The 25,881-nt window shown below is 42.3% G+C and overlaps 1 protein-coding gene and 1 long non-coding RNA gene across 3 annotated transcripts; one reads left to right on the forward strand and one right to left on the reverse strand.

Moving 5' to 3' along the window:
* The first annotated feature begins 909 nt into the window (after positions 1-909).
* loxhd1a (lipoxygenase homology PLAT domains 1a) lies at positions 910-25,881 on the forward strand. Of its 2 annotated transcripts, XM_028973084.1 has the most exons (42): positions 910-1,612; positions 1,896-2,010; positions 2,612-2,623; positions 3,661-3,741; positions 3,882-4,066; positions 4,486-4,584; positions 4,665-4,813; positions 4,922-5,045; positions 5,178-5,428; positions 6,033-6,168; positions 6,268-6,428; positions 9,563-9,649; positions 9,746-9,881; positions 10,093-10,247; positions 10,627-10,787; positions 11,185-11,261; positions 11,682-11,878; positions 13,832-14,024; positions 14,169-14,329; positions 14,436-14,763; positions 14,981-15,132; positions 17,454-17,587; positions 18,347-18,498; positions 18,736-18,840; positions 19,124-19,252; positions 19,431-19,595; positions 19,695-19,876; positions 20,086-20,202; positions 20,314-20,476; positions 20,865-21,019; positions 21,098-21,307; positions 21,395-21,500; positions 22,119-22,324; positions 22,482-22,667; positions 22,970-23,097; positions 23,168-23,285; positions 23,656-23,833; positions 23,994-24,179; positions 24,464-24,634; positions 24,792-24,930; positions 25,013-25,168; positions 25,263-25,881. In XM_028973084.1, exons 1-42 carry the CDS (start codon positions 910-912, stop codon positions 25,741-25,743), a joined length of 7,230 nt encoding a protein of 2,409 aa, XP_028828917.1. In that variant the 3' UTR covers positions 25,744-25,881. The 2 variants fall into 2 exon arrangements, with proteins under 2 accessions (XP_028828917.1, XP_028828916.1); XM_028973083.1 differs by lacking the exons at positions 910-1,612; positions 1,896-2,010; positions 2,612-2,623; ... (16 more) ...; positions 14,436-14,763; positions 14,981-15,132 and having other exon boundaries at positions 17,480-17,587; positions 18,379-18,498.
* LOC114786192 (uncharacterized) lies at positions 5,911-6,798 on the reverse strand. Its single transcript, XR_003749179.1, has 3 exons — positions 6,747-6,798; positions 6,273-6,343; positions 5,911-6,113 (listed from the first exon to the last, which is right to left on the reverse strand). It is a non-coding gene; the product is annotated as an uncharacterized LOC114786192 (long non-coding RNA).

Below are 25,881 nucleotides of genomic sequence, written 5' to 3' on the forward strand. Positions count from 1 at the left end.
TTTAAGTCCATTTAGGTACCTTTACAATGCTGCACCTAAAGTAAAGAATCATCAATTTTAATGCTAATCACTAAACACTCTTTATTAGAAAATCTTAAATCTTAGGAAATCTTAGCATCTTAAAACAACGTTTGTAGTTGAATCCCTCTTCATATTTTCACATTAAATTAAAATCTCTTTATTTGATTTGCGCTATAACGGCTTCAATGTTTTTGACTGCATGAAATGTGCTTTATTATTGTTATTGTTGCTTTTAGTGTTATTTACATTTTCTATTCATTATTAAATTTTAGGCAAGTGACAAGTTTGCAGCAGTTGAGCTATTGTTTATAGTAGTAAGCTGATGATAGTATTGTATCAGACCGTGTTATCTGTCCGTACAGCTGATTGGTTGTAGTGCTTGGAAGAAGTCTTTGTGTTTAAGCCTAGGTGTGAGAAAGTGGCAACATTTTGGGTGCTGAGTTGATCACTGGGTGAGTGTGTGTGAAATAGAGACAATGTGTTGTGAATGTGTGTGTGTGTGTGTGTGTGTGTGTGTGTGTGTGTGTGAGTGTGTGTGTGTCCGAAAAGCGATCCTGTCAGTATGAATAATGGAATGCGCATAGAGCAACTCGTCTCTCTCTCCATCCAGAGAGAGCTTTCTCCAGAGGTCACGTGATGACCCCCAGTAATTTTTCATGAGCTCCACGCCACAGGGCCCAAGGGAGAGGAGGTGCGGCTGCACTCGGGGGCCCACCCTCTACCTGCGTGCTGGGGCCCTCACGGCTACGGCCAGACAAGTCACCCTACACCTCACAAACAGCGAGGAAACACTTAGACGACACACACACACATAGACACACACTTGCATATACACCCACACATACCGGCACACACATTTAAGATCACTCACAGACGGATAAATAAAAGATGCCCACAAAAGAGAAAAAAAAGGCCAGTTTGGAAGAAACCGAAGAGCCGGGTGATGAACCAGAGGAAAGGGAGACGAAGAAGGTGAAAGGAAAGAGCAAGAGTGTCGCTGAAGAAGACGCCTCAGACGGAGAGGATAAGAAGAGGACAAAAAGCTCTAAAGCTACAGAAAAAGAGAAGAAAACTACAGAGGAAAAGAAAAAGAAAAAGCACAAAAAGAATGAAGATGATGACAATGAATGTGACCAAATAAAAGATGATGGTGAAGAAAATAACAATGAGCCACCAAGAAAAGAGAAGAGGAAAAACGAGAAACTCTCAGAGGAGGTGGAAGGAAGTGAAGGGTTGAAGGAAGACAAGAAGAAAAAGAACAAGAAGAAGGAAGCCAAATCCATAGAGGAAGACACTGGGGAGGAGACGATGGGCTCCAAAGACAAAAAAGATGGAGGAAAGAAACATAAGAAAAAACCCTCAGAAGATGACCCAGCAAATGAGGATCAAGAGGAGGAAGAGGAAGGAAGGAAGAAAAAGAAAGGAAAGAAAGGCAAGAAGGGATCAGAGAGCGATGATGAAAAGAAAGCTAAAAAGGGAAAGAAAAGTAAAGTCAAACTGCCAGACTATGCCGAGGTGTACCAAAACCAGCTCCTCAGCTACCACGCAGAGTCTTCAGATGACTATGAGGATGACTACCATCGCAAAAAAGGTAGGATGAGCAAGAGATGGTAGAGAAACAAAAAAAAAATTAAAAACTGAATTATCACTTGATCAGCAAGTGCTTGTGATTGGCCAAGAGGGATGGGATGATGTTAGAAGTTTACATGTGATTGGCTAAAACTGCTGGTCTCATTATGTCTACTAGGTTCATGTAAATCCATTAGAAGGATAATCACCATAATTGGTTTACCTGACAGTGATATCAGGTGATGATGTAAGCTATCTTTATCAACACTTCACTGTCTCCTTTGGTCCTTGGGGTCTCTTTCCAGTGTATGAGGTGGTGACAGTGACAGGTGATGTGAAAGGGGCAGGAACCGATGCTAACGTTTTTGTCACTCTGTTCGGGGAATACGGTGTCACTCCCAAGGTGCACTTGGCCAGCAAGTGAGTTTTCTCTCTCTCCATCAACTTGACAGAAATATTAACATATACCATTAACTGATTCCAAACTCAATCATTGTACCAAATTGTGCATTTACTTTGACCAGCTGTCTCTGGACAGATTTCACTCTCAGATCAATAAAATATTTAAAATAAAACGCTGATATTGTGTATTACAGCACAACATGGTATTTGTGTAGCATGTTTTAATGAATGCAGGCTGCACACTGCTCGGCACAACAAAGGTTTCTCATGGATCACAATGGTAATCTATTTTAGTTTGGTTTGGTGTTTGAAGGTATATACTGTCTGGTTCATTATACTTAAGACTTATGAGTAAAACAAAGAAAATTAAGTAGAATTTCTTTATTATATAATGTTTCTTTCACTGTATGTTAGATAGATAACACATCTGAATTAAAAAAGTTGTGTAGCACTCTTACAAAATAGTCCTTATATGGAGTGTTCCAGAGTGTTCTGCAGAGTTCAGCATAGGGTCACTTCAATTTTATCAGGTAACAGAGACTCCGATGATCAGTTGACCCATATCACCATAGTAACATTCATTTTTGATGTCTGTGTCCCTCCCCCTGTCCCTCCAAAGCACAGAAAAGAGGTACCACACATGCCCTCCTGAGGGTGTTCTCTCTGTCAGTTTGATTTCTTAGTATGATGCTGTATTGAAGAGTAACTAAATTTAACCAGGGTGCTGAATTCTCAATTACACACACACACACACACACACACACACACACTCATACACACACTTGTTAGCACAAAGACATGTATTTTCTATTCAACTAATCCCCACAATGATGACCTGCAAAATGAACACACAACTATGGAAGCACTCAAACGTACATGCATACTAATACATCCTAAATACATCCTAAAGAAGACATTGCATTATTCATTATGCAAATCACCCTGGATAAACTTAACTCTTCTATACAGATATGACGGACTAACAGCACATCTGCAGTAAGAACTACATGCGTTAGATGACACAGTAGTCTAGGGAAGACTGCTTGTCATGTGGCGTCATTTTTGCGTACGTTTGTCACGGGACAAACCAAGCATTGACACACATCGATACATAAACTCACTCAAACAGACACACACACACACACACACAGAATCACAGAATGTATGCAGGCCAAAGTCTTTGCTCTAAATGAGAAAAATTCACATGAACCAGCAAATGGAGTTGGTCATATTGATTCAGAATCGACCATATTAATTTGTTAAGACTGAATCATTCATTTGGAGCCAAATGAGTTGAGTCTTACTCAGATCTGGTCCGTCCTGTACACCATCATCAGATGTGTTGCATAATGACATAGCCAGTGGGTGGCACCTACTGGGGATTGGCCGGAGAAGCGGTCAGAATGCAACATTTTGGAATTCATATGGAATTTGACAGGCAGCTGTCTAAATTGCATGATTTCCAAAGTTTGCCCGTTGTTCCAGTTTTCATTTTGAAAGTATGTGTGAATGGGTATGAGTACATGAACGGTGTTTTCAGCTGCATTAACTGCATTATCAGATGAAAATGATTCAGACAGATGCTCATAAAAAGATTCAAAGTGTCTGAAATGACATCAAGACAATCTCTATGAACTGATTTTTTAACTACTTTATTCTACCTTGCAGAAGTAGAACAGCATTCGAGAAAAACAAAACTGACGTTTTTCGCATTAAAACACACAATGTGGGGCCAATACGGAAACTGAGGTATGGATGCAAATTGGAGTGTGGATTGTTGCAAGCACCATTATGCTGATTACATTTGGTTGACAACAGTAGACACAGAATTGTATTTCATAGTTTATATACATGAGAACATAATATATCTGTGTGTGTGTATTTGCCAGAATTGAGCATGATAACACAGGTATGAATGCTGGCTGGTTTCTGGACCGAGTTATTGTGACGGACATGATTAGGCCACACCTCCGATTCTTCTTCCCATGTAACAATTGGCTGAGTCGTGAGGAGGGGGATGGGTTGATTGTCAGAGACCTTCTTGGGAGCCTTAATCCTATGGATATGCCCAAACGTATGTACACTATGCATTACATAAAGTTTGCAGTTCTGCAATATCTTAAACTGTCTTAAGAAGACCAGGAAACCATACAAAAAAATCACATAATTATTTTAAATCACAAGACACAAACTGGCTACACTGGATATGCACACACAATTTTCACACAAACTTCCATGGAACAAAAAGCTGGTCTGTCTGAAATTACATAAGCTCTGTGGTGTTAAATATCATTCAGACACACACAGCCTGCAATGTCTCAGAACACAAAGGGTCTTGTAAGCCACACAGGAGCACATTACAGACACTGATAACCACACACACACGTTACATGAGTCAACAGGCACGTTTGGGTGATTCTGGACATAACATGTCCTTGATCTGCAGAGGCTCCTTCCCTCTCCATGATTCATTAATCTCTGTGTTTTTTGCAGTGAATAAATACATAGTGAGTGTGTTTACTGCTGATGCGAAGGGCAGTGGTACGGATGCCGACGTGTTCCTCAACATCTTTGGCGAGAATGGAGACACTGGTGAGAGTGCTTCTGGTGTGTCCATCTGTGACTGAGTACAAGTTCTGCTTTCAGCTGCTTCAGCTTGGTTGTTCATGCAGGTGAGCGAAGATTGGACAGTGATAAGGATAACTTTGAACGTGCAGCTGAAGACAAGTTCACCATTGAGGCGCCAAATCTTGGTCGCCTCCAAAAGATCACCATTGGCCACAACAACAAGGGTGGCTCTGCCGGCTGGTGTCTTGATAAGGTGCATGTATACTCATACAAACAGGCACAAAAATACACTTTTTTTTCTTAATTTTCATTTGAACATGACAAGTATGTGTGTTTGTGTGTGTGTGCTTGTGTCACTTAGGTGGTGATCGATGACATGGGAAACAAGGAGGTGTATGAGTTTCCAGTGAATAACTGGTTTGCTTTAGATGAAGGTGATGGCAAAATTCAAAGAGACGTGCTTGTGGGCGCTACCTACTCTGCAGGTACATAAATAATCCTGAATATGTGTGAATATACCATATGTCTATACTATCTCTAGACATACATATATATTTACTAATAAATTGATTAATTAAAAGCCAATGTTCTGTTCCTGTCCGTGTGTGCAACGCTAGGGGTTATCTACAATGTGCAGGTGATGACAGGGGACATTCGGGGGGCAGGCACCAACTCAAAAATCCATCTTGTGATGCATGGGAAAAAGGGGATGAACAACAGTGGGAAGGTTTTTCTGGAAGGGGGCAAGTTTGAACGTGCACTCATCGACACCTTCAACGTGGAAATCTGTTCCCTCCTCAGCCCCCTCAGCAGAGTCACCATCGGACATGACAATTGTGGAGTCAGTTCAGGCTGGTACTGTGAGAAGGTGTGTGTGTGTGTGTGTAATATATATAGAGAGTGACGGGTAATGAGAGAAATGTATTTACTGTATATGCACTCTACACAATAGATATGTGCACTTGCTAGATGCATTTACAGTTACATTTACAGCATTTATCAGACCCCCTTATCCAGAGCGACTTACAATCTGTATTTACAGGGACAGTCCCCCCTGGAGCAACTTAGGGTTAAGTGTCTTGCTTAGGGACACAATTGTAGTAGTAAGTGGGATTTGAACCTGGGTCTTCTGGTTCATAGGCAAGTGTGTTACCCACTAGGCTACTACCACCATGTACAACATAGCATAAATGTAAAATACAGAAACATAGTGCATACATTTACATTTACAGCATTTATCAGACGCCCTTATCCAGAGCGACTTACAATCAGTAGTGACAGGGAGAGTCCCCCCATGGAGCAACTTAAGGTTAAGTTTCCTGCACAGGGACACAATGGTAGTAAGTGGGGTTTGAACCTGGGTCTTCTGGCCAATAGGCAAGTGTGTTACCCACTAGGCTACTACCGTCAGCATACTTGCTGATGGGCACTCCACACCCACTAACTGTGTGTTTGTGCTTCTGTGTGTGCAGGTGACCGTATACTGTCCATTCACAGGATTAGAGCAGACATTCCCCTGTGGTAAATGGTTGGATGAAGATGAAGGAGACGGTCTGGTGGAGAGAGAACTGTATGAAATGGTGTCACTCAGACAAAAAAAACAAAAGAGTGAGTGATGAACAAAGACTCAAATTCATGAACACTTCAGTCTAATAGTAACTCACACTGTTGTCTGCATCTATATGTTATTTGTATGGATGTGTGTAGAGTACCCGTGGTCATTGTACATCTGGACATCAGATGTGAAAGGGGCAGGGACAGATGCCCAGGTATTTCTGCAGATCTATGGGGAAAAGGGCAAAAGCGATGAGATGAGGATGGAAAACAAGTCAGACAGCTTTGAGCAGGCACAACTTGACAAATTTATGGTATGTTATTAAAATTATTCTATAATGGTACACTGACAAAATAATCTCAAAATAGTTCTGAAAAAGTTTGGTTGTCTTACATTTGGGGTCTAGACAAATGCCAGTATGCCAGTATGATATTTTTAATTTAAGTGTTTCAAGTGAGTGTGTTATGGTGAGTGCAGCGATGCCAACACCGAGATTAAATGTCGGGGTGCCCAATTACAGATGTACCCAATTGAGAAGGTAAGTCTTGATTTTATCTTACGAATGTGTAACAAAAGTACCCACTGGTGTTTCGTTTTATGAGCACGTAGTGCACAAGTGAGAAGAACTTACTGAAGGTGAGGAATAGTTCTTGCTCTTTACAAGGCATTGATCAAGACAGTCCAAATTCTGGAGAAGACTCTGGAGCTGCTACTGTGGGCAGGAGTTCTATTTATGTTCTGGGAAATCAGATGCTCCTGCTTTCACGCTGTGACAACATGCCTCGATCGTCTGACAAAACCCCTCCCTTCACGCCTGGCTGGACCCAAGACCAGTCTTCAGGGTCGTAGCTCTTCCAGTGTACCAGTTACTGGTGTCCACTGACACGGCACCCGCAAACAACCCAGGGAAGAGGATGAGGTGGCACAAGGTCCTGCAAGAAAGAGGTGACAATGGCCTTAAGGTGGGAGATGTGGAAGACTGGGTGGATCCAGAGAAATGGGAGGAGGCAGAGGCAGTAGGTGACTGGGTTGATGCGGTGGAGCACATGGTATGGGCAGAAGAATGTGGGGGCGAGCTTCCTGAACTCCATGTGGAGGCCGGGGCATTGGGTTGCCCCAGACCTGGTCCCCAACGTGAAACAGATAGCCCTGTGGCAGGCAGCACTGGTGGAGGGTGACCGCCAATTCGATGTCTCCCTGGGCTGTTGTTGCAACACTGGACCAGCAGTTGGGCGGATGACAAATCGAACTCAGACTCCTGCTGATAAACAACATTGGTGGCTGGTACGAATTATCTAAGGCCAGTAGAGGAGTATATTTGACAGTTTGGCCCAGAGGAGGTGGTGAGGCCAAGGCATGTTTGTGGGAGAGGGTATACCCCTTGGTGTTCTTACTGCCCTTGGCAACAGGAGAGAGTAAAATGGGATTGATCAAAGAACATCGGCTAAAACAACAAGAACATCTTCCTTCTTTAGAATGTCAAATGGTTATGAGGTTTTGATGATCTGTCCATACCAGGAATGAAGTGTCAGAGCCCTGAACCCAATGCCACCACTCCTCCAGAGCCTACTTGATGGTCAGCAGTTCATGTAATGCTGCTGAGTGGGGTTGAATTTCCTGGAGAAGAAGTAACATGGAAGCTTCTGGTCTGCATTATGCTGCAACAGTGATGAACACCTCAATGATAAATGGATGTGGGTGAAAATGGGAGGTATGGTAAAACTGCAGCAGAGGGTGGTGAAGACATAGCCGGCTTTGGGTGTCAGGCAAAATGATCGGTTGATGGTTTTGTGAGAGCAGTGAGGGTTACTACAACTGTACTGTAGCATGGGATAAAACACTGGTAAAATTGCCAAACCCAAGAAACCGTTATGGGTAGGTGCCACAACACCACTTCATCTAGCTTCTATTGATTCATATCCACACCCTTGGGTGGATGGTAAAGCCTGGGAAAATGTTGGAGCACTGGTGGAAGGCGCAATTTTTCCAACTTGTAGTGCAGTCAGTGGGTGAGCAATGTCTTGAGCACCACTCTTATATGCTGGACATTGGTCTCCAGCAATGGTGAGTAGATGAAAGTGAAAGTGAAGTGATTTTCATTGTGAAACACTGCAACACAGCACAAGGTGAAATGTTTCCTCTGCTTTTAACCATCACCCTTGGTGAGCAGTGGGCAGCCATGACAGGTGCCCAGGGAGCAGGATGTGGGGAATGAGCTTTGCTCAATGGCACCTCAGTGGCACCTTGGCGTATCGGGATTCATTTAAGGCATTTGGCAGATTAAAACCGGCAACCTTCTGATTACGGGGCCGCTTCTTAACCGCTAGGCCATCACTGAGAATGTCATCCAGGTACACATACACCCACCATCCCAGCATGTTTTGAAGAATGTTGTTAATAAAATGCTGGAAGATGGCGGGTTAATGACTAAACTCTCACAGTGCCTTGTGGGAGTGATGAAGGCAATCCTCTGCTCATCGCCTTCCCTGGAACAGATCAAGCTGTAGGCAGGGCAGTTCTTGACCGTTATTTTGTTGTGTGCCCCATCCTTCTTTGAAACAAAAAAGCCTGCAGCTGCTGGCAACATGGGCAGCCAAAGGGTGCTGTTCTGTAGACAAAACTCTCCGTGGGTACAAGGGAAACATGTGGCCCCACGGGATCACTGTACCTAGCAGGAGATTGATGGCCAGGTTCCTAGAGTGGTGAGGTTGAAGCTGGGGGCTTCTGAAGGCTAAAGGCCTCTGCCAAGCCATGGTAACAGGGATGACTGGGCATGAAACTACACCTGAAAAAACTGACAGGACCTTGAGGACGATGATTAGGATGACTTGGAGGTGGCCAAATAGGAGGAACACTGTCCAGAATTTGGCGAGCCTGAAGGATATCTTCTGCCAACTTTGAAACTGTACCTCATATGAGGCTAAATTCTTCTCAACCAGACCTCTCACACTGTCTGGTTGAGAAGTAGCCTAGTAGCCTCCTCTAATGTCGCCTTACCTATTGCGTCTTTATCCATGAAATGGCTCCTTGTGATTGGTGAATGATATCATTTATGTTTAATCTAGGACAGCCTCTTTATTGTACTGTCTCTGAGGACTCAGGCGAGTTGTCAATCATCCAAACTGATAAATGGGAATGGCATGTATTTCCAGTGCATTATTATGTTTTTGTCAGCCCAGACCTTAATTTCAAGTTCATAGGCCTATGTGTTGGTTTTGTTTCTGTTTTTAATTAAATGTGTAAATGTCCTGCAATAATGCCTCATGCCTCTTCCTTGGCATGACAGAAGTCACCTGAACACAGAAAGTGAGGATATTAACTGTACTACATTGAGTATATGGTTGTTGGTGCAGTATTCAAGAGACCCTTTCAAAATTATAGTATAAGTACATTTTGTACACTTGTATATGTGATGTTGATCAATCTTTGACCCTGTGACTCTTGTAGCTTGAGATGCCTGACATTGGAAAGATACTTAAGCTGCGCATCTGGCATGAAAAGAGACACCCTTTTGCAGGCTGGCACCTAAACAGGGTTGGTTAAACATACTTACTGTACACGATGTACTGGGGTGTCTGTGTATAATGGTAGTGCCAAAATCACAATATTTGTGTATGTGTGCGCTCTCAGGTAACGGTGATGAAAACATTGACCAGGGACAAGTACTCATTCAGCTGTGGCCGCTGGCTGGACATAAATGAAGACGACAATGAAATCATCAGAGAGCTGCCTGCTACAGGGTCACTGGTGCCAGAGCCTCTGCCACGTATGTGCACACTACACCCTTGGGCACATTAAACAATCTTATCAGTTACCAACTCCATTAAAACTATATAGACCCATAACTTCTGCAATTTAAGTGACCTAGGCAAATAATTGTAATTCATGTAATTGTTGTTTATGTAACATATCTTTGTGTGTGTGTGTGTGTGTGTGTATGTGTGTGGGTGGGGGTGTTCACGGGCACATCTGTTCAGTCATTAAGTACCGCGTGACTATCTGCACGGGTAATGTGAGTGGCGGGGGCACAGACGCCAGTGTGTTCCTGCGTTTGATTGGAGACCTGGGTGACACCGGGGAGAGACTCATGTTCATGAGTAAGAACAACGTCAACAAGTTTGAGAAGGGCAATGTGAGTACCCTTACACACACTTTCAAGGTACTCATTGTAGCACTTGCATTTGAAGGAACACAGATTACTTCCACTTTTTGCATTTTCGTGACAGATTACTTCCACTCTCAATAACAGGCAGGCAATCTGAAAGAGACTAACGCACACACAGAAACGCATATTTAGTTCTCTGATAGTTTGTTTACTGATGAGGTGGTGAGTGAGAGTCTGGTTACTATGGTTTCTAATGGAGAGAAACGTCACCTAAGCACCTTCGTTAGACATGCAAGATGTCGCTTTTTCTCTCTCACACACACACACGCACATTCTGTACATTCTCAGCCATATGGCTCCACCTGATTCATACCCATGTTTAAACACTGGGCATCTCGTTCTGCAGGCGGATGAGTTTGTGATCGAGGCAGTGTCACTGGGACAGGTGCGGCGTGTGCGGATTGGCCATGACGGGCGGGGTGGGGGCTGTGGTTGGTTCTTGGACAAAGTCATGGCCAGAGAGGAGGGACAACCAGAGTCCACATCCGTGGTGTTCCCCTGTTTCAGGCAAGACAATCAGCCAATCACATTTAATCCTGCATCAAGATTCAGTCACATGTCTCAAGTCACGAAGTAGCAAAATGACCGATGGTCAGTAAGTACCTGGAGAAACGATTAGTGCCTTGTTCCCTATGTCTCTCTTTCCTATTCGCACACACACACACACACACACACACAAAGTTCTTTGATAGCCTGCTTAACTCTTTAGCTGATGGGTGAGAGTCAGATTGCTAATGGAGACGAAAAAGAAACCTGAGAGACAACAAAACCGCACTTACAGCCTTAATGCGCACACACACCTCTCACCCACACAAACCCACACAAAAATGTCATTATCATATTGCCAAAAAATTAAATCCAACACCTCCTACTGAGACTATGACGCACATCCTCTGTCTTTCAGGTGGTTGGATCGCAATGAAGATGATGGCCAGATTGTACGAGAGCTGGTTCCTACAGAGGATGGTCCACGTCTCTTTAGTGAGTTCATGACACACACACATAAACTCATAGAACAATAACCAGATCAACAAGTTATTTCTGTTATTTCCATGTTTTCCATGAACACTGACATTGACTAATGTCAAATTACAGTGAATGATGTCAATAAACCCACATATGCTGATGCACCAGATACTCAAATAGTGTCAAGAAGACCAGTTTTATTGCTTCTATTTAGATTAATCAAACGTTACATTAGTGAAAACTAATTGATGCTGATAATGACTTCTTCACATTTATGCAAATATTACACTTATTAATACCTATTTCCAGCTACCTCAGTTACCATAGTTACCAATTAGACATTTTTGTAACGGATGAAAATATGGTATTTCTAAACTTTTGAATAGTACTACGTATTTGACGCTATTAGTAAGTCTGTTCCTGTGTGTGTCATAGATGTGAGTTATCATATAGCAATAACAACGGGCAATATTAGCGGCGCCAGCTCAGACTCAAAGGTGTTTGTGAAGCTCTATGGGGAGAAAGGGGACACCTGCAAGTCCCTGCTGCTGGTGTCTGATAACGACCTGGGGAACTACTATGAGACGGGCCAGGTAGACATTTTCACCCTGGAGACCTACGACATTGGCAAGGTACAATCTTCATGAAGGAGCATTACAAAACCATGCAAATGTCTACTGCCTGTAAAAAGCCTCTTTTAGGTATATTGAATGCTGGCATAGAAAACTCTTTGGTTTTGGTTTGGAAAATTGTTAAAAATAAAATTTTTTTGGTAGGTCGAATCTGCAGCTAATTGAATTTATGGGTAAATATATGGAGAAGCAGTGAAAGTGATGTATATGGTCTCAAACACATAGACAGTTGACCATTAACATTCATCCAGAACGACTCACTACAGGGAGTGCAGTTGTATTTTTGAGGAATAATTTTATTATTGAACAACAACCATGTTCTCAATGAACCCAAAAAACTCATTAATATCAAAGCTGAATGTTTTTGGAAGTAGTTTTTAGTTTGTTTTTATTTTTAGCTATTTTATTTTTAGCTATATCTGTGTGTGCAGGTGACTATTACTGTGCATAATTATTAGGCAACTTAACAAAAAACAAATATATACCCATTTCAATCATTTATTTTTACCAGTGAAACCAATATAACATCTCCACATTCACAAATATACATTTCTGACATTCAAAAACAAAACAAAAACAAATCAGCGACCAATATAGCCACCTTTCTTTGCAAGGACACTCAAAAGCCTGCCATCCACGGATTCTGTCAGTGTCTTGATCTGTTCACCATCAACATTGCATGCAGCAGCAACCACAGCCTCCCAGACACTGTTCAGAGAGGTGTACTGTTTTCTCTACCTGGTAAATCACATTTGATGATGGACCACAGGTTCTCAATGGGGTTCAGATCAGGTGAACAAGGAGGCCATGTCATTAGTTTTTCTTCTTTTATACCCTTTCTTGCCAGCCACACTGTGGAGTACTTGGACGCGTGTGATGGAGCATTGTTCTGCATGAAAATCATGTTTTTCTTGAAGGATGCAGACTTCTTCCTGTACCACTGCTTGAAGAAGGTGTCTTCCAGAAACTGGCAGTAGGATGGGAGTTGAGCTTGACTCCATCCTCAACCCGAAAAGGCCCACAAGCTCATCTTTGATGATACCAGCCCAAACCAGTACTCCACCTCCACCTTGCTGGCGTCTGAGTCGGACTGGAGGTCTCTGCCCTTTACCAATCCAGCCACAGGCCCATCCACCTGGCCCATCAAGACTCACTCTCATTTGAAACCTTAGAAAAACCAGTCTTGAGATATTTCTTGGCCCAGTCTTGACGTTTCAGCTTGTGTGTCTTGTTCAGTGGTGGTCGTCTTTCAGCCTTTCTTACCTTGGCCATGTCTCTGAGTATTGCACACCTTGTGCTTTTGGGCACTCCAGTGATGTTGCAGCTCTGAAATATGACCAAACTTGTGGCAAGTGGCATCTTGGCAGCTGCACGCTTGACTTTTCTCAGTTCATGGGCAGTTATTTTGCGCCTTGGTTTTTCCACATGCTTCTTGCGACCCTGTTGACTATTTTGAATGAAACGCTTGATTGTTCGATGATCACGCTTCAGAAGCTTTGCAATTTTAAGAGTGATGCATCCCTCTGCAAGATATCTCACTGTTTTTGACTTTCTGAGCCTGTCAAGTCCTTCTTTTGACCCATTTTGCCAAAGGAAAGGAAGTTGCCTAATAATTATGCACACCTGATATAGGGTGTTGATGTCATTAGACCACACCCCTTCTCATTACAGACATGCACATCACCTAATATGCTTAACTGGTAGTAGGCTTTCGAGTCTATACAGATTGGAGTAAGACAACATGCATGAAGAGGATGATGTGGACAAAATACTCATTTGCCTAATAATTCTGCACTCCCTGTTCGTGCTTTTGTTTTACCATCAATGAAATGATCAATTCTGGTTCACTAGGACCCCCAACTATGAATCCACTCTGTTGTAGTTTCTAGACATACGTCTGACAATAAGACAATTAAGTTAACAAAAATGCTTTGGTATGTATTGGTCTTACAGATAAACCGAATGCTGATCGGCCACACTAATGAGGGCTTGAGGGCAGGTTGGTTCCTGGACAGCGTGCAGTTGAGCGTTTGCGTCCACGGCCTGCAGTACATGTTCCCTGCCCACAGATGGCTCTGCAAAGAAGAGGCCGACGGCAAGGTGGAGGTGGAGCTGTACCCTAGTGAGGTCCTGGAGATTGAAAAACGTAATGACTACCTGTGTGTGTGTATGTGTGTGTGTGTGTGCATCAACTGCTTCTTTTTCTGATGGTTGGCTGACCATGTGGTTTGGCGCCTATTATTCAGATTTTGTTTTTCCATGAATTTTTCATTCGTTTTCATTCCTACAGTGATTAACTATGAAGTGACAGTGGTAACAGGGAATGTGTTTGCTGCTGGCACCAACGCTCGGGTATTCATGCAAATCTACGGCCTTGATGGCAAAACAGAGCTACTCACACTGAAGAGCCGTTCCAACAACTTTGAGAAGGGAACCACCGAGATATTTAAGGCAACTTAAACCCAGACAGACAGATTCATTGATTAACTGTTAGACAAATGTATATTTTCATACTGATATGGCCATTCCCTTGATTGGTTGCCTGTGGTTGGTTCAGATAGAGGCTCTGGATGTGGGACGCGTCTTCAAGATCCGGATTGGCCATGACGGCTCAGGTTTAGCAGATGGCTGGTTTTTGGACACCGTCCTTGTCAAGCGGCTGGTCATGGCAACTGTTCCAAAGGAAGGAAAGAAGGCAGACAAGAAGGACAAGAAGAAGAAGAAAAAGAAGAAGGGAGAAGAGGAAGAGGAGGAGGAGGGAGGCGAGGAGATCAGGGAGGTGGTACAGACCTACACCTTCACCTGCCAGCGATGGCTTGCTCGAGATGAGGAGGATGGAGAAATTGTGCTGGAGCAACGAACAGATGACTTTGATGAGTTAGAGGGTATGGAGAGTGACAAATTGAAAAATGAAAAGAGAGGGTATGAGGATGAGAATTAAACGGGATATTAATAATGACAAAAAAATATGAAAAACAGTGGAAGAAAATTTTTATTGAGGGTTGGGATGGAAAAAAAGTAAGAAAGGAAGTGAAGGATTAAGTTACAAATTGCGTGTGTGTGTGTGTGTGTGTGTGTGTGTGTCTGTGTGTGTGTGTTTAGAGAACACGTATGAGGTGCATGTGTTTACAGGCAGTGCATGGGGTTCAGGAACAGATGCTAAAGTTTACATCAACGTCTATGGAGATAACGGTGACACTGGAGAGAGACACCTGCGCAAATCCAACCATCTGAACAAATTTGAGAGGAGTCAGGTGTTGGATCTTTTGCATTTACATTTACATTTACAGCATTTATCAGACGCCCTTATCCAGAGCAACTTACAATCATTAGTTACAGGGACAGTCCCCCCCCTGGAGCAACTTAGGGTTAAGTGTCTTGCTCAGGGACACAAAGATAGTAAGTGGGATTAGAACCCGGGTCTTCTGGTTCATAGGCGAGTGTGTTACCCACTAGGCTACTACCACCCTTTTGCTTTTAGACTTGCTGTTAGATGTGTGAGCTCCTCAGTTAATAAGTCTCTGAAAAGTAGATCAGCAGAAAAATGTGTCATCAAGGGCTGTTCCAGTATTCAAGAAAATATGAAATGATACATAAAAAATTAAGACCACATAGCTCATCACAAAAAAAAGTCATAAAGCACATTTATACAGGGAGTGCAGAATTATTAGGCAAATGAGTATTTTGTCCACATCATCCTCTTCATGCATGTTGTCTTACTGCAAGCTGTATAGGCTCGAAAGCCTACTACCAATTAAGCATATTAGGTGATGTGCATCTCTGTAATGAGAAGGGGTGTGGTCTAATGACATCAACACCCTATATCAGGTGTGCATAATTATTAGGCAACTTCCTTTCCTTTGGCAAAATGGGTCAAAAGAAGGACTTGACAGGCTCAAAAAAGTAAAAAATAGTTAGATATCTTGCAGAGGGATGCATCACTCTTAAAATTGCAAAGCTTCTGAAGCGTGATCATCGAACAATCAAGCATTTCATTCAAAATAGTCAACAGGGTCGCAAGAAGCTTGTGGAAAAACCAAGGGGCAAAATAACTGCCCATGAACTGAGAAAAGTCAAGCGTGCAGCTGCCAAGATGCCACTTGCCACAAGTTTGGTCATATTTCAGAGCTGCAACATCACTGGAGTGCCCAAAAGCACAAGGTGTGCAATACTCAGAGACATGGCCAAGGTAAGAAAGGCTGAAAGACGACCACCACTGAACAAGACACACAAGCTGAAATGTCAAGACTGGGCCAAGAAATATCTCAAGAAAGATTTTTCTAAGGTTTTATGGACTGATGAAATGAGAGTGAGTCTTGATGGGCCAGATGGATGGGTCCGTAGCTGGATTGGTAAAGGGCAGAGAGCTCCAGTCCACAAGGTGGAGGTGGAGTACTGCTTTGGGCTGGTATCATCAAAGATGAGCTTGTGGGGCCTTTTCGGGTTGAGGATGGAGTCAAGCTCAACTCCCATCCTACTGCCAGTTTCTGGAAGACACCTTCTTCAAGCAGTGGTACAGGAAGAAGTCTGCATCCTTCAAGAAAAACATGATTTTCATGCAGGACAATGCTCCATCACACGCGTCCAAGTACTCCACAGCGTGGCTGGCAAGAAAGGGTATAAAAGAAGAAAAACTAATGACATAGCCTCCTTGTTCACCTGATCTGAACCCCATTGAGAACCTGTGGTCCATCATCAAATGTGAGATTTACCAGGTAGAGAAAACAGTACACCTCTCTGAACAGTGTCTGGGAGGCTGTGGTTGCTGCTGCACGCAATGTTGATGGTGAACAGATCAAGACACTGACAGAATCCGTGGATGGCAGGCTTTTGAGTGTCCTTGCAAAGAAAGGTGGCTATATTGGTCGCTGATTTGTTTTTGTTTTGTTTTTGAATGTCAGAAATGTATATTTGTGAATGTGGAGATGTTATATTGGTTTCACTGGTAAAAATAAATGATTGAAATGGGTATATATTTGTTTTTTGTTAAGTTGCCTAATAATTATGCACAGTAATAGTCACCTGCACACACAGATATCCCCCTAAAATAGCTAAAAATAAAAACAAACTAAAAACTACTTCCAAAAACATTCAGCTTTGATATTAATGAGTTTTTTGGGTTCATTGAGAACATGGTTGTTGTTCAATAATAAAATTATTCCTCAAAAATACAATTTGCCTAATAATTCTGCACTCCCTGTACATTCAGGTTAAAAAAGGGAAATTTAAAGCCTTTCTTTAATTGCCATGAATTGGCCTTAGTAACAAACTATATCTAAATCTATCCACAAAAAAAAGGAAACCTTTATGTATCTTTCATGTGTAAGAACACACTGACACATATTTATCCCCATACAAAATTGACTGAAAAGACATTGCAACTAGAGAGTCAATATGAATTATCTTTTTGATGTTATGTGATAACGAACTAACCACTTAAACAGATTACAATGCTGAGTTTAGCTGGCACAATGTATGTATGTTCTATGTTGCTGACGTAACAAAGATGCCATGTTGTTTAAGTTGTCCGGACTTTCTGTAACAGTTTTTTCTTCTGTCATGATGCTTTACACAGGAGGATATTTTTACCATCACAGCAATAGATCTTGGTGTGCTGAAGAAACTACGTATTCGTCATGACAACAGTCAGGTCAACCCTGCCTGGTTTCTTGACCGAGTGGAAATTGTTGACACCAAGGATGATACAACGTGAGTGTATTGAGCAATATGTGTAAAATGTACTAAATGGATAGGGCCTAGATTATCTTTTAATAAAACAAGAACAAGAATGTACCTTGAGGTTCCAACATGCAAGTTCATATTTTACACAAAGCAAGGACAACAAGCTAAACAATGGGGAGGTAGTGGCATAGAGGGGTAGCACACTGAACCAGAAGACCCAGGTTCAAATCCCACTTACTACCATTGTGTCCCTGAGCAAGACACTTAACCCTAAGTTGCTCCAGGGGGGACTGTCCCTATAACTACTAATTGTAAGTCGCTCTGGATAAGGGCGTCTGGTAAATGGCGTAAATGTAAATGTAAACAACCAGACAACAAAGGGGCAAATGGCATAGAGCACAGGTAGTAACACTGAGGATCATCAAGGGAATATAAGAATAGAGACCCAAAAACCTGGTCAAGAGACTGGGGTGCAGGAGCAATGAGAGGAGAAAGAAAATCCTGCAAAGATTAATATGGCTGCCATTTGAACACTTAGAAAAACAAAACACTACTAGAAAAGAAGCAATACTCAGCAGTATTGTTAGATTATTATTAGAGTATTAATTATTAACCTTGGTCTCTAGAAAATGTTTGTGTGTGTGTGTGTGTGTGTGTGTGTGTGTGTGTGTGTGTGTGTGTGTGTGTGTGTGCGTGTAGAAGCTGTAGTTTCACCTGTTAGTCATGACTCACTGTGTATTAGATTGTTGATACGTTTGTGTGTGCGTGTGTGTGTCTGTGTGTAAGGTATTATTTTCCCTGTACACGATGGTTGGCAGTGGATGAGGATGACGGGCAGATTGCTCGTGAACTGGTGCCTGTGGACGAAGCTTTCATGCATAGAGACGAGGATGAGGATGAGGAATCAGATTCCGCCACGCTTGGCCTGGAACAGAAAGGTCTTTTGTACACGCATGACTCCACATGCACACACACATGCACACAAACACCGACATACACTACAACACTAACGGCATGACAGAGCTTCAACACAAAGAATTAAACAATAGTCCACGGTGTGAAAAATACCTGAAATATAGAGTGGATATAAAAAGTATTCAGAAAGTATTCAGGTCTATATATATATATATATCTATGGTCTGTAATATATGGTCTATATTATTTGTGTTTTCCAGCCATGTCAACAACATTTACCCTACGGGTGAAGACTGGAGATAAAAAGTATGCTGGTACCGATGCCAATGTCTATGCCATCCTTTATGGCACAAAAGACGATACGGGTAAAACATCCAGTGTGAATAGTTGTAATTCTGCACAGTCATCTTAACTCTTCTGCTACTACCTGCTTGACACCTGTAATTATCAGTGTAATTACCAGGGTCAGATTGTGAAAAGAACGACAACTTTTAGTGACAAATTCCCAGTCTATCAGAGCATAATTTCCCCATGCCATACCAGTGTTTCAGTAAAAACTCTTTATATTGAGTACATCTATTGTATCTGTGTTTCTGTATGTTCTTTATAATCCCTAATCCATATAAACCTGTTCATCCATGTTGGCAGGCATCATTAATTTGAAAGCCTCCAAAAACCATAAGAATAAGTTTGAGGTGGGTCAGGTTGAGGAGTTCACTGTGGAGGCCGTAGACATTGGCAAACTCAAGAGAATTCGGATTGGTCACGACAACTCAGGTAATGTACATAACATTGCACCTTTAACTTTTTGCAATTCAACATGTTCTATAACTCAGTTCCAAATATCATCATTATTTTATTTTATTTATTTATTTAGCCAGTGTTCACTTTTTACAGTGTGAAAACGTATGGATAGATGGTAGAATAAATTTCATGCCCATGTTTTGTATTTTAGGAGGATTTGCAGGCTGGTTTCTAGACTGGGTCGAGATTGATGCACCATCATTAGGTCAGCGGTTGCGTTTCCCTTGTGGTCGCTGGCTTGACCGTGGAAAGGACGACGGCAGCATTGAACGTGACCTCTACCCAGCTCATCTCCAGACTCAGCTCTACACCCCCTGTAAGTATTGTGGAATGTGTACAAATGTCTTTATGTGTGGGTGTGTTTCTGCCCATACATTTATCCACTAATATGTTTGTGGGTGTGCACAATTTGCAGTTGTTCCATATGAGATCAAAACCTTCACCAGTGACATCTTCGGTGCGGGGACAGATGCAGATGTGTTCATTGTTCTATATGGCCAGAATGGAGTGTGTACTTCCCAAAAATCCCTTTGCGTAAACAGCCGAGAACGAAGGATGTACTTCAAACGAGGAGGCGAGGATATGTTTATAGTTGAGGTACACAGACACCCCAATAATGCACATTTACATTTAATGCACAATCGCAGTCACATTTAATTAGATTTTTTAGTGTGTGACATCAAATACGTTTTGTTCAATGGGGCAGTGGAGATATGCATAAGTAGCAATATTTCAAATAATTTGTATTTCATGTATTTGTATTTCAATTCATGTTTTGTACTTTTTGTATCTATCTCCGTTTGCAGCTTGAGGACATTGGAGACGTCATGGAAAAGATTCGCATTGGACATGATAACCGTGGGATTAACCCAGGCTGGCACCTTGACCGAGTTGAGATCAGACGCCTTCTTAGAAAGGGCAAGGTGCATCTATATGCATAAACATATTTTTACAAATGTACATTATACAAGTCACATATTTGTTTTAAGATAGTTTGAACATGTCTACCTATTGTGTAACTTTTGTATTTGCAGGGCTCAGAGACAACGATATTCCCCTGTGAAAGATGGTTGGCTCAGTCAGAGGATGATGGAGAGACTATTCGTGAGCTGGTGCCATCTGACATAATTACAGAGAAACTTGCCCGTGATGGAACACTCAAAGTCAATGAGATTGAGGTGGAAGATGCACTTGAAAGTATGTATTATTTTATATGTCTGTAGCATGCAAGAGTATACCAGATTTTACACTGTCTGGTCTGCAATATATACTGTTGTGAGATAATGTCTATCCTACAAATATATATATAGTGGGGCAAAAAAATATTTGGCAGCCACCAAGTTGTCTTATTTAAAAAGATGAGAGAGGTCTGTAATTTTTATTACACTTCAACTGTGAGAGACAGAATGTAAATCCTGGAAATCACATTGTATGGTTTTTAAAGAATTTATTTATATAATTTGATACAAATTTATTTGATAATTTTTATGTTTCATGATTGTGTAGGAGTGGATTCTGAAACACACACACACACACATATATATAGTGTCCTTGGTACTAATGTTGACTGTATTTTTGTGCACAGCTCACACCTATAAGGTAACAGTTACAACAGGGGACATGTATGGAGCAGGGACCGACGCTAACGTGTTTCTCACAATTTATGGAGAACTGGGGGATACTGGAGAACGCAAACTCAGAAAATCTGAGAACAACAGCAACAAATATGAGCGGGGATCAGTAAGGCACAAAGCATCCAAAATCTACACTCTGGACAGAAATGCATACAGCAATTAAAGGGGTTGTTTATTTTCATAGGTTGACCAATTCACACTGGAAGCTGTGGACTTGGGACAGGTATTCAAGATCCTAATTCGCCATGACAATAGCATGCTGAGTCCTGATTGGTACCTGGAACAGGTTGAGATAGTAGATGTGGACACAGAGGAGGAGTTTCTTTTTTTATGTGAACGGTGGCTGTCCAGAAAGCGTGAGGACAAGTGCATCAGTAGAGTTTTCTATGTCAAGGTATGTGTGAAAAGCCAGAAATATTTGGGCTGTGTCAGAGATTCAGTCGTGTTCTACATCTGTCCATGTCTGTATTTATGTGTGTAGGGTTATGAGGGCCTTAGAGACAGCAACCGTAAGGGAGGTATGAACAGCTTGGACAGCAACATGAACCAGATGGACAAGAACATAGAGGATGATGATGAAGGACTATGTAAGAATCCACATACATACTGTATTAACATACATACACCATATGTCCTGCTGTCATTTTGCAAGTACCACCACACCACAAGCACTAAACAGGCTTCATACATTTGTTACTCTTCTGTTTTCACTCTTTTATGTTGTCATTATGGGGTGTTGTGTGTAGAATAATTTTGAAATAAGGCATAACAAACAAAAAGGAAGAAGTGATGTGCTGTGAATACTTTCCAGATGTACTGTATGTGTTTCAAATTCAAATTGCTCCCCAGTAGTGGCCTAGTGGTTAAGGAAGCGGCCCCGTAATCAGAGGGTTGCCGGTTCGAATCCCGATCCGCCAAGGTGCCACTGAGCAAAGCACCGTCCCCACACACTGCTCCCCGGGCGCCTGTCATGGCTGCCCACTGCTCACTCAGGGTGATGGGTTAAATGCAGAGGGCACATTTCACTGTGTGCTGTGCTGCTGTGTATCACAAGTGACAATCACTTCACTTCACATTATCACTTAATGTGTAGCATGAACCTTTCAAAAAATAGTGAGGCATGGGCTACAAAAACGGTCTTTGCTCAAAAGTGAACTCCCAAGATTATATTTTTTACCTGACATTATACCTTTGTGTATCTGCAGTGATTCCATACCACTTCAGCATAACTACAGGACTGGATCGTGATGCGGGGACCAGCAGTCGGGCATTCGTCATCATCAAAGGGCAGAATATAGCGACGGACAGGATGTGGCTGCAGATGCCTGCTGGGAAAACGTGTTTTCTGCCAGGAGCATTTGACCATTTCCACTGCCAGGGGAAGGATGTGGGGGAGATCAAACGAGTGGAGGCAAGTGATCTTGTGAACGAGCATATTAATATATGTGTTTGGGTTTGTTATGAATCAATCAAATAGGATCACACATGGCAACAGTATATGCATCTACAAGGTCTTTAGTTGTCACCTGAGTTCTTCCTAACTAAATTTCCCTTCATTTGTGTTGCAGCTGGGTCATGATGGAGCCACTCCTGAAAGCTGTTGGTTGGTGGATGAGTTGTCAGTTTCCGTGCCAACTAAAGGGGTGATGTATGTGTTCCAGTGCAAATGCTGGTTGGCCAAAGACCGTGGAGATGGACTCACCTCACGACTGTTCAATGTACTGGACGCTGAAGCCATCACTATAACTCAGAAGGTCACTACTTTAATTCTACATAGTTAGTTACATTGATATCAGAAATTTTTCAGAAATAATCTACTTTTTTGCACCAACTGCTACGGTATGTTCAGTGCTAAGTCATTTGGCTTTTCTGAACTGAAGAACTGAAGAATAAACGAAGAACTGATTTATACCCTTTGCCAGTAGAGGTGATTTTCCCAAAATGTAATTTATGCCCCTATGGTTCTCACACTTTAATTTTTGCAAAAACCCTTCTCTGGTAGATTCTGAACCGAGCAGTAGATGAGCAATGTTATTTCATTATAATTCCCTCCTAGATGATCTACGAGGTAACTGTGGTGACGGGTGATGTCCAGAACGCTGGGACAGACACGCAGATATACCTAACCGTATTTGGAGCCAATGGCACTACTGAGGAGATACTGCTGCCAAAAAACGAGGATAGGTACAATGATCCTCATACGCACTCAGAAAAGACATACTTCTTCACATACTTCCCCCGTCTGTGTGGTCAGGTTTGAGCGAGGACAAGTGGACACCTTCCCACTGGAGGTAGATGATATTGCACCATTAAGAAAGTTAAGAGTCAGAGTCGATGGTTCCGGCAGTCGACCAGACTGGTTTTTGGAGAAGGTTAGTGTGTGTGTGTTTGTATTTTGTATAAGAGAGAGAGAGAGACTACCTGTGTTAATATCTACCATGTAAAACAGTTGGCATATCAGTAGCCCCCCAACAACTACACCTCTGTTGCTTAAAGGTAAGTGAAGACCCTGCAGTGAGAATGTATCTGTTGCTCTGTGAATATGAACAACTTCCGTGTTGATTCAGTGGAATCCCCAACATGTTAAATATGCAAATGAATGCATGTTCAACTTTTTTCAAATAAAGAAAGAAAACTATTTTTTATTTTTGTCTCTATGGCTCAGACTAAAGCTGTGTTTCAAATAGACAATAAACTTCATTTTGTTTGTGTGTGTTTATGTGTGTGTGTGTGTGTGTACAGATTATGCTGCGTAGTGTACAGTCTGAAGAGGTGGCAGAGTTTTCATACTCTGAATGGCTGTCCCGCTCACGAGGGTCCAAGAGAACACTGAGCTGTGAGATGCCAGCGGTGATCGATGATGAGGAGATGGTGGAACTGACCACCTACACTATACACACCAAAACCAGTGATGTCACAGGTGCACGCACATTCACACGCACCTACATTCATACATTAAAAGCCTGCAACAGGTTGTGCATATGTCTGTGAATTCTGTTTCTATTGATATTATACACATTTGAAGGTTTTTGTATGAGTTTTTGCTTCATTTACAAGCACTGTACTACTGTGTTTTGTAGGTGCGGGGACCGATGCTAACGTGTGGCTGGTCATTTTTGGAGAAAACGGAGACTCAGGGACACTGGCGCTTAGAGACTCAAACAACAGAAATAAGTTTGAGCGCAAACAGGTTGACACCTTCCGCTTCTCTGACACACTCAGTCTGGGAGAGCTGTCTAAAATACGACTGTGGCACGACAACACTGGTAATTAAATTCTCTGTAAGATACTTTACAACAGACATCGCAGATAAAATCTGTTTTTAATAAAAAAAAACAAGTAGTCCATTATAATGTGACCCTTTATTGTTTGATACGTTGTACTGTGCTGGGCTGTCCATGATCCAGTTTTGGAAATATGATGGGCTGAGATTTGTTAGTGCAACAGATCCTTGTAACCAATAGCCGCATAATCACCTAAGATCTCCTATAATGCAGTAAAACTGAAACTAAACACCTAAGGTTTGGTTTGTGAATGTGTATGAATGTAGGTCCAGCATCTGGGTGGCACCCGGAGTATGTGGATGTGCGTGATGACATTCTGGACAAGACCTTCCGCTTCCCGTGTGATCGCTGGCTGGCAAAGAACGAAGATGATGGTCAAATCATGAGAGAACTGCCCTGCGCTAATAATGATGTCCTGGATCTAAATGAGAAAACTAGTGAGTGTGTGTTTCGGTGTCATGAATATTTGAAATAGGCTTGAATATATAAATGTATACATTTTATAGATCAGTATATGTCAGATTAAACTGTGTATATCTAAATGCTGCATGTGACTTAATTTGACCTGAATTCCGTGTCGGTGTACTTTCTCAGAGTATGAGATTGTTACAGTAACTGCAGACATTGATGAAGCTGAGACAAAAGAGAATGCCTGGATTGTACTGGAGGGTCGGAAGGGGCGTTCTAAAGAGTTTGTTCTTGAAAATTCTGGCAAGAAAAAACGTTTCCTACGGTAAAAAAAAAGAAAATTTCACTAAATAATGAAATTCAGAATCTTGCCACCTTTATGTTAATGTGTTCATCTGTACCTGCAGGGGGAGCACAGACAGATTTGAGTTCTCATCCAAGAATGTGGGTGATATTGCAGGGATTTGCATTGGCCATACACCCAAAGATGGTAAAAAGGTCAAAAGTGAAGCATTCTGGTATGTGCAAGAGGTGGTTATTACAGAGAAAGAACTTGGCAACCGGTAAGTGGCTGTTAATGAGAGATCCTTTCTCATTTCACGTAGTGAGGTCGTTGTGTCAAAGCTGACAGCCCTCTCATACGCTCTTCTTCCTCAGGTTTATTTTCAGCTGCAATACTCAAATCCCACTCTCCAATAAGCGGGATGATGGCCTGACGTTCGAATGCACAAAGTCCGTGGAGAGCTTTGCGTCCAAAGCCCGCAGCCTTGTTCCTGTGAAGTATGAGATCATTGTTGTCACGGGCGATGAGAAAGGGGCGGGCACAGATGCCAACGTCTTCATTACAGTGTTTGGATCTAATGGCGACTCGGGCCGCCGGGCCCTGCGGCAACGCATGAGGAACCTGTTTGAGCGAGGACGGACAGAGCGCTTTGTGCTGGAGCTTTTGGACATGGGAGATCTGCAGCGTGTCTGTGTCGAACATGATGGAAGTGGGTTGAACCCGGGGTGGCTGCTGGAGCGGGTGGAGGTCACCAACACCGCAAATGGTGTCACCACCATCTTCCGATGCGGGAAGTGGCTGGACTTAAACCGGTCTGATGGAGAGATCCGCAGAGTGCTCTATCCAAAGTACTGATGCCCAATTACACACTCGCCGGGACAGGGTGCAGCATGGACTGCATTTTGGAATTTGCTCCTGGTTTCAAAATGCAAGTAAATTTCAGGCAAATATGTCTTAAATATGACTGGATGTAGGAGTAACCAGTGAAAGAGC

Source organism: Denticeps clupeoides, chromosome 3, assembly GCF_900700375.1.
Source record: "Denticeps clupeoides chromosome 3, fDenClu1.1, whole genome shotgun sequence".
NCBI lineage: Eukaryota > Metazoa > Chordata > Actinopteri > Clupeiformes > Denticipitidae > Denticeps > Denticeps clupeoides.

Coding starts and splice junctions, on each gene's coding strand:
- loxhd1a (XM_028973084.1), top strand. CDS start 910: ATGCCCACAAAAGAGAAAAAAAAGGCCAGTTTGGAAGAAACCGAAGAG. Junction 5,429..6,032: donor CAGGCTGGTACTGTGAGAAG/GTGTGTGTGTGT, acceptor CTGTGTGTGCAG/GTGACCGTATACTGTCCATT. Junction 10,788..11,184: donor GTGGTGTTCCCCTGTTTCAG/GCAAGACAATCA, acceptor TCTGTCTTTCAG/GTGGTTGGATCGCAATGAAG.